Raw genomic sequence first — 6,195 nt, 5'->3', positions numbered from 1 at the left:
ATCCGTCACCCAGCACTTATTTCCTCCAGCGATTCTCCGGGGCCGAGTCAGCAGAGACACTTTCTGGGAGTGGATGCTTTGGTGAGGAAAACAAGACAAAGAAGGTGATTTTGTAGAGATGCACGCTCTTAAGACAGCAGGCAGGCGATGTACTACAGAATGTGTTGTTGGGGGGATGGCAAGTGAGGCCTGTTTGAGGAGGTGACATTTGAGCTGAGACCTGATGGAGTGAAGGAGCAAATCAAGCAGATACTTGAGTGAAGAGTATTCCAGGCAAAGAGGCAACGAGTGCGAGTGCAAAGGCCCTGGGGCAGGTGTGTTTGAGGGCCAGTTAAGAAGCCAGTGTGCCTGGAGCTGGCTGGAGCTGCTTGAGCAAGGGGGAGAGTGGGTGGACAGGGGCCAGAGCAGCGATGGGGAAGAGGGACCAGTCATGCAGAGCCCTGAGGTCACTGTAAGGACTCATGCTTTGATTTACAGTGACACGGAGAGCTGCCGGAGGGTTTGGAACCCAGGGATGATGTGATCTCAGTAGAAGGCATGCTCTGGCTGCTGGATGGGGAAGAAATTGCCAGTGGGAGAGGTTATGGGTGGGGTCAGAGGGCAGGGGGAGCCCAGTGAGGAGCTGCTGCTGCCCTCCAACTGAGTGCTGATGGGGGCTCAGGCCAAAGTGGCAGAGTGGCAGTGGCAGGGCTGGGGCTAGAAAGGGAGGCTGTTTTATCCCCAAATAGCCTGGACAGCCTGTCTGCCGAGAGGACATTAGAGCAGAGACGCGAAGGAGCACAGAGAGCCATATCAACATGTGGGTGAAGAGACTTCTGGACAGAGGACACCGATGGTGCAAAGGCCCTGGGGCCTGCTCAGTCAGGCTGCTGTGGGGCGGGGCGCTGAAGCTGGCGGGAACCCGCATGAATGACCAAAGAGGGAGGCGGGGGCGGCCGGCGCAGGCCGATTGCCTTACAAGGCGCCCTGCAGCGCCGCGGCCGCGCTGGGCCACCGCGTGCTCGGCGGCCAGCGGCCGGCGGGGGCGCGCGCGGAGGGGGCGGGGCCGCCGGGGCGCGGGCTGGGGGCTCGGCGCGGTGGCCACTGCGCGAGGCGACGCTGCGGTTTCGCTTTGACTCCAGGTCCGCACCGGCGCTCCGGGGCGCGGGCGCGCGCGGGCGGGGGCGTGCGGGGTCCCGGGCTGCAGCCGCCGCAGCCCCCGCGCACACCTGTCACGCCCGGCGCGCCCCCGGCCGGCACGCGCGCGGCCCACGCAGCTTGGAACGCGGGAGGCCCAGGCTGCTGAGTCCCTCCCGCTGCTAGGCGCCGAGGGCCGGGCTGTGCCTGGGCAGCCGCGTGGGTGGCCAGTGGCAGGCGGCTGTGTGCGGGAGTCGCAGGTGCATCTCGGGCGGGTTGATGGCCTGGGGCGGGGGGGGCGCGTGCCAGTGGGCACTGGGCCATGGGTGGCAGGTCTAGGCCTGGGGGCCGGGGGTGGCGGGCGCCTCTGGGCGCTGTGCATCGGGGCGGGTTTGGAGGGGCCCGGGTAGTGGGGAGGGGTGCATGGAGCTTTCTGGAAAGCGGTCAATCACGGCTGACTCAGTTGTGTGGGGGCAGAGAGAGGGTGTCTGGGCGCTGATCACCGTCGGGGTGCCAGGGTCGGGGGGCCTCGGATCGCGGCAGTGTATCTGGTTGGGGGAGGAGTGTATGCGGTGGCCTGGCTGGGAGGCGTCCACCTGGGAGTGGGGGCCTGGACGGTGGGGGAGGGGCGAGAAGACCAGGCTGGGGAGGGTGCCTGGGACCTGTGTTCTTGAGTGGGGCTGTTGCTGAGGACAGCTGAGGCACTACGCGGTCTGGGGTGGGGGATGGCCTGCCCCTCACCCAGGGACCCTCCTTTCATCTCTCCTGGCACCCCCAGACATGTTGCTGCTCAAGAAACAGACGGAGGACATCAGCAGCGTCTATGAGATCCGGGAGAAGCTCGGCTCGTGAGTGTGTGTGAGTGTGTGTCAGTGTGAGTGTGTGTATGCGTGTGGGGGATGGGTGGCATGGGAAGGGGAGGGCCTCCCCATTTCCTTCATCTAGGGGGGCCCTTCTGCCTTCCCACCTCTGCTGTCCCTCCCCTTCTCTCCTCCTCCCCCTCCCTCCCTCCCTCCCCTTCTGCCGCAGGGGCGCTTTCTCTGAGGTGGTGCTGGCCCAGGAGCGGGGCTCTTCACACCTTGTCGCCCTCAAGTGCATCCCCAAGAAGGCCCTGCGAGGCAAGGAGGCCCTGGTGGAGAATGAGATTGCGGTGCTCCGCAGGTGTGCACCCCGCTGGGGTTGGGAGTGTTCTAGGATGGAGCGCCCAGCCTCCTCTGTGTCCCTAGAAAGGCCTGGCCCCAGGCTCTGCCTTGCTGGAGTGGGTAGTGGTGGCCTGTGGTGGGGAAGAGGGCAGGGTGGAGGAAGAGAGGAGGGTGAAGGGCTTCCCTGGGGATCCAGGGGACGGCGGCCCAGGAGGGGCTTCTTCTTGCCTTTGCAGGGTCAGCCACCCGAACATCGTGGCCCTGGAAGATGTCCATGAGAGTCCGTCCCACCTCTACCTGGCCATGGAGCTGTGAGGAGGGCAGCGTCAGGCTAGGGGGTCGATGGGCTGGGTGGGGAGTTGGGGCCGAGGGGCCTGGGTCAGCTGAGCCCCTGCTCCCTCCAGGGTGACGGGGGGTGAGCTGTTTGATCGCATCATGGAGCGGGGCTCCTACACGGAGAAGGACGCCAGCCACCTGGTGGGCCAGGTCCTCGGCGCTGTCTCCTACCTGCACAGCCTGGGCATTGTGCACCGAGACCTCAAGGTGCCTGCCCTCCTGCCCACCCGCCTGGGGCCTTGCCCTGTGCACCACGGGTCAGGGGACTTGAGGGTGCCCAGCCCCTGCGGCCTGCCTTGTCCCAGCCCCCGCGGCCTGCCTTGTCCCAGCCCAGGGGCTGTGCCAGGGCTAACTTGGTGCTTTTTCTGGCATCCTTGTGTCACAGCCTGAAAACCTTCTATATGCCACCCCCTTTGAGGACTCCAAAATCATGGTCTCTGACTTTGGCCTCTCCAAAATCCAGGCTGGCAACATGCTAGGAACTGCCTGTGGGACTCCAGGATATGTGGGTAAGGGAGGGGGTGCCGAGGAGCCCGAGGGGCTGGGGGACCCTGTGGGAGCTGCAGCACTGGGGCGGGGCAGGTGGCGGGCCATTCCTGGGGTCGGTTAGGCTGAGCTGGGCAGCACTGAGCGTGGTGCGCGTGTGCACGGGTGTGCGTCTGTCTGTCTCTGGCCCCCAGCCCCGGAGCTCTTGGAGCAGAAACCCTACGGGAAGGCCGTAGATGTGTGGGCCCTGGGTGTCATCTCCTACATCCTGTGAGTGACCACTGGGAAGGCTCTTCTTCTGCCTGCCTGCCCCCTGCTGGGTTGGGGAGGTTTGGACAGCTGGGTGATTCATCTGTGGGTGCCAGGCTGTGTGGGTACCCCCCCTTCTACGACGAGAGCGACCCTGAACTCTTCAGCCAGATCCTGAGGGCCAGCTACGAGTTTGACTCTCCCTTTTGGGATGACATCTCAGAATCAGGTGAACTTGAGGCTGGCCCCGAGCTCAGGGAGGGGGGAGTGACGAGGGGGCACGGGGATGGGGCGGGCTGACCTGGCCTCCCTGCCCCAGCCAAGGACTTCATCCGGCACCTTCTGGAGCGAGACCCCCAGAAGAGGTTCACGTGCCAGCAGGCCTTACAGCATCTTTGGTGAGCTGGACCCCTGCTAAGCTGTCCCGGGACCAGAGAGACCACACCCTGAGACCCCCCACACCCCACTGACCCCCAGCTTTCCCCTAGGATCTCTGGGGATGCAGCTTTTGACAAGGACATCCTGGGCTCAGTCAGTGAGCAGATCCAGAAGAATTTTGCCCGGACCCACTGGAAGGTCGGTGTAGGGAGGGGCCTGTGGACCTGACTCAAGGCTGTCTGCCCCCCACTTCTCTGTCTTCCCCCTCCCTTGGCCTCAGGGGCATGGTCTGGGCTATGGTCCTCCACATCTTGAGGCCAGGCCCCAGGCATGGCCTGACACCCTCTCTCCCTGCAGCGAGCATTCAATGCTACCTCCTTCCTGCGACATATCCGCAAGCTGGGGCAGAGCCCGGAGGGTGAGGAGGCCTCAGGGCGGAGGCTGGCCAGCCACAGCCACCCAGGCTTCCAGACCAGCCAGCCCCCCGAGTGGTGACGCCCAGGTTCGTGGGGGTGGCCCTGCACCCCTAGGAGCTGGCTCCTTGGTGAGCTTAAGGGGTGGCAGGCCCCACGTGGCCAAGAGCAGAGCTGGGTGGACCCCACAGGGTAGAGGGCTGAGGGCAGAGAGCGCTGACAGGGAGGGCCTGGGGTTCCTGGAGAAGTGGATGAGGGACAGAGAGAGAGGCCATGGGGGCTGGTGACTCCAGGGACTGCGAGGATTCTCGAGAGGCCCAGCGCCAAGACCAGCGGGCACCACTGCTAAGGACCTTGGCTAGGAACAGGGGCCCTGGGGCAGGCCGGGGCACCCCCTGACTGGCCCCCTTCTCTGTGCTTCTCTCTTCTCCTTCACCCCAGGCCAAGGCCGAGGCCAGGTGCACCGACCCCCGGATCCCTTCCAATGGACCCTTTCAGTCCCCTCTCCCTCCCCCCAGTCTGGGGCTGGCCTGTGCTGGAGAGTTTGGGTCATGTGGGTGCAGTATATGGCACTGGGGTGGGAGCTGGCGGGGCATGTCCACAGGGGCTCCCCTCCCCTGTCGCCACCACACTCCTGCTAGAAGCCAAGAGGCCCCCGGGGCTGTCCTTCCTGTGCGCTGTTCTGTGCTTTGCTGACTGTGAGTGGTCCTGCTTGCGCCATGGCCCTCCAGCCCCTCTCCAGTTCTCCCCAAATTAATAAAGACAGACGGAGCAATGGGCAGTGCTGAGCTGGAGGGAGGGATGGGAGATGAGGGACGAGTGTGGAGAGGATGGTGTCTCTGAGCAAAGGAGACCAAGGAAGCAGGCCCACTGCCCAGCGGGCCCCCAAGGGACATCGCCCGTTGCCACCCAAAGTTCCGCTCCGTCTGGTCCAAGAACTTCCTGTTCCCACCCTGCAAAGTGCCAGCAAGAGGCAGCCCAGCAGCCAGCTCTGCCACCCTAGGTGTCAGCCTGCATGTGGCTCTGGCACCCTGGGAGAAAACGGGCACAGCTCAGGCCTGCCTACTGCTAGCAGAGGTGGTGGCAGGAGGCTGAATGGGGGCTGAGGAGTGCTGTCCTCGGGCCTCCGGGGATGGCCCACAGCGCCCTTGCTGAGCAGGAACAGGCTGGGAAGGGCTCACAGATGGGTGGAGGCCGGAGTGCTGCAGCTGGGAAGGCAACCAGAGTCCTAGGCTATCTTCTCCAACCTCTCCGCTCCTCCTGCTTCCTGGGCCGTGGCCTGATGGAGAGCATCTCCAGTGTACACGTTCTTGTGCAGAAAGGCTCTGGAAACCCAGTGTCAGGGGGTGCAGGAGGAGCCTCTTGGCCAGGAGAGGGTGCCGCTGGGGCCTCAAGCCCTGTGCTGTGTTGTGGTCTTGGAACACTTGGGCTCAGGCCCCTGGGGCAGTCAGGCTGGGTGGGTCCTGGCTTCTGGTGTCAAGGGTGGTGGCGGTCTACTGGTCTGCGCAGCCCCTGCCCCTCGAGGCCCCAAGCCTCTCCTGGCTCTGCTAGGCCTTTGTTCCGCACCCATCAGGGGAAGACTCCTCTGGCCTCTCCTTAACCCCAGCAGAGCAGAGGGAGCACCCTCAGAGCTCTGGGTGAGCTGGCTGCCCCTTTCCCCCACTGTGACCCTTGCCCCCCAGGGCCCCTGCCAGCCTGCACTGCAGAACGTGATGGAGAAGACACTTCTCCTTGCCGACCTTTGGGACTTGAAGGGAGGCAGTGAGGCCTCAAGCCAGGCTGGCCTGGGTCCTGGGGTTGGGGCTGGAGGGGGAGCAGTGTCCACTGAGGAGAGCAGCCGCACAGATAATTGGGGGTGGGCACAGCCCAGCGTGGGCATGCCCGCCTGCTGGTGCCCAGGCTACAAGTCCCTCTTTGGCTTTCTTCTCTCAGCATCCTCCCACATCCCCATGGCCACCTGTAGGCCATCCTTTGCTCCAGGCTTTGGGGGTCACACAATCCTGTCCTACTGTGTGTGCTCCCCTTCACCCACAGCCCAGGGGACCTCAGGCAGCCATAACCACAGTCCATCTCAA

The 6,195-nt window shown here is 64.5% G+C and overlaps 1 protein-coding gene across 3 annotated transcripts; it reads left to right on the top strand.

Annotated features, from left to right (window-relative positions):
- The first annotated feature begins 1,033 nt into the window (after positions 1-1,033).
- PNCK (pregnancy up-regulated nonubiquitous CaM kinase) lies at positions 1,034-4,895 on the top strand. 3 transcript variants are annotated; one of them, XM_074359076.1, is made up of 12 exons: positions 1,034-1,121; positions 1,895-1,964; positions 2,146-2,277; positions 2,495-2,569; positions 2,663-2,801; positions 2,980-3,103; positions 3,275-3,350; positions 3,446-3,558; positions 3,649-3,727; positions 3,818-3,905; positions 4,065-4,209; positions 4,562-4,895. In XM_074359076.1, exons 2-11 carry the CDS (start codon positions 1,897-1,899, stop codon positions 4,200-4,202), a joined length of 1,032 nt encoding a protein of 343 aa, XP_074215177.1. In that variant the 5' UTR covers positions 1,034-1,121; positions 1,895-1,896; the 3' UTR covers positions 4,203-4,209; positions 4,562-4,895. The 3 variants fall into 3 exon arrangements, with proteins under 3 accessions (XP_074215177.1, XP_074215176.1, XP_074215175.1); XM_074359075.1 differs by lacking the exon at positions 1,034-1,121 and adding an exon at positions 1,143-1,376 and having other exon boundaries at positions 4,065-4,251; XM_074359074.1 differs by lacking the exon at positions 1,034-1,121 and adding an exon at positions 1,144-1,376.
- Positions 4,896-6,195: the final 1,300 nt, after the last annotated feature.

Source organism: Camelus bactrianus, chromosome X (genome assembly GCF_048773025.1).
Source record: "Camelus bactrianus isolate YW-2024 breed Bactrian camel chromosome X, ASM4877302v1, whole genome shotgun sequence".
Lineage (NCBI taxonomy): Eukaryota > Metazoa > Chordata > Mammalia > Artiodactyla > Camelidae > Camelus > Camelus bactrianus.
The sequence above is the reverse complement of the archived record's forward strand: the minus strand, read 5'-3'. Positions and strand labels throughout refer to the sequence as shown.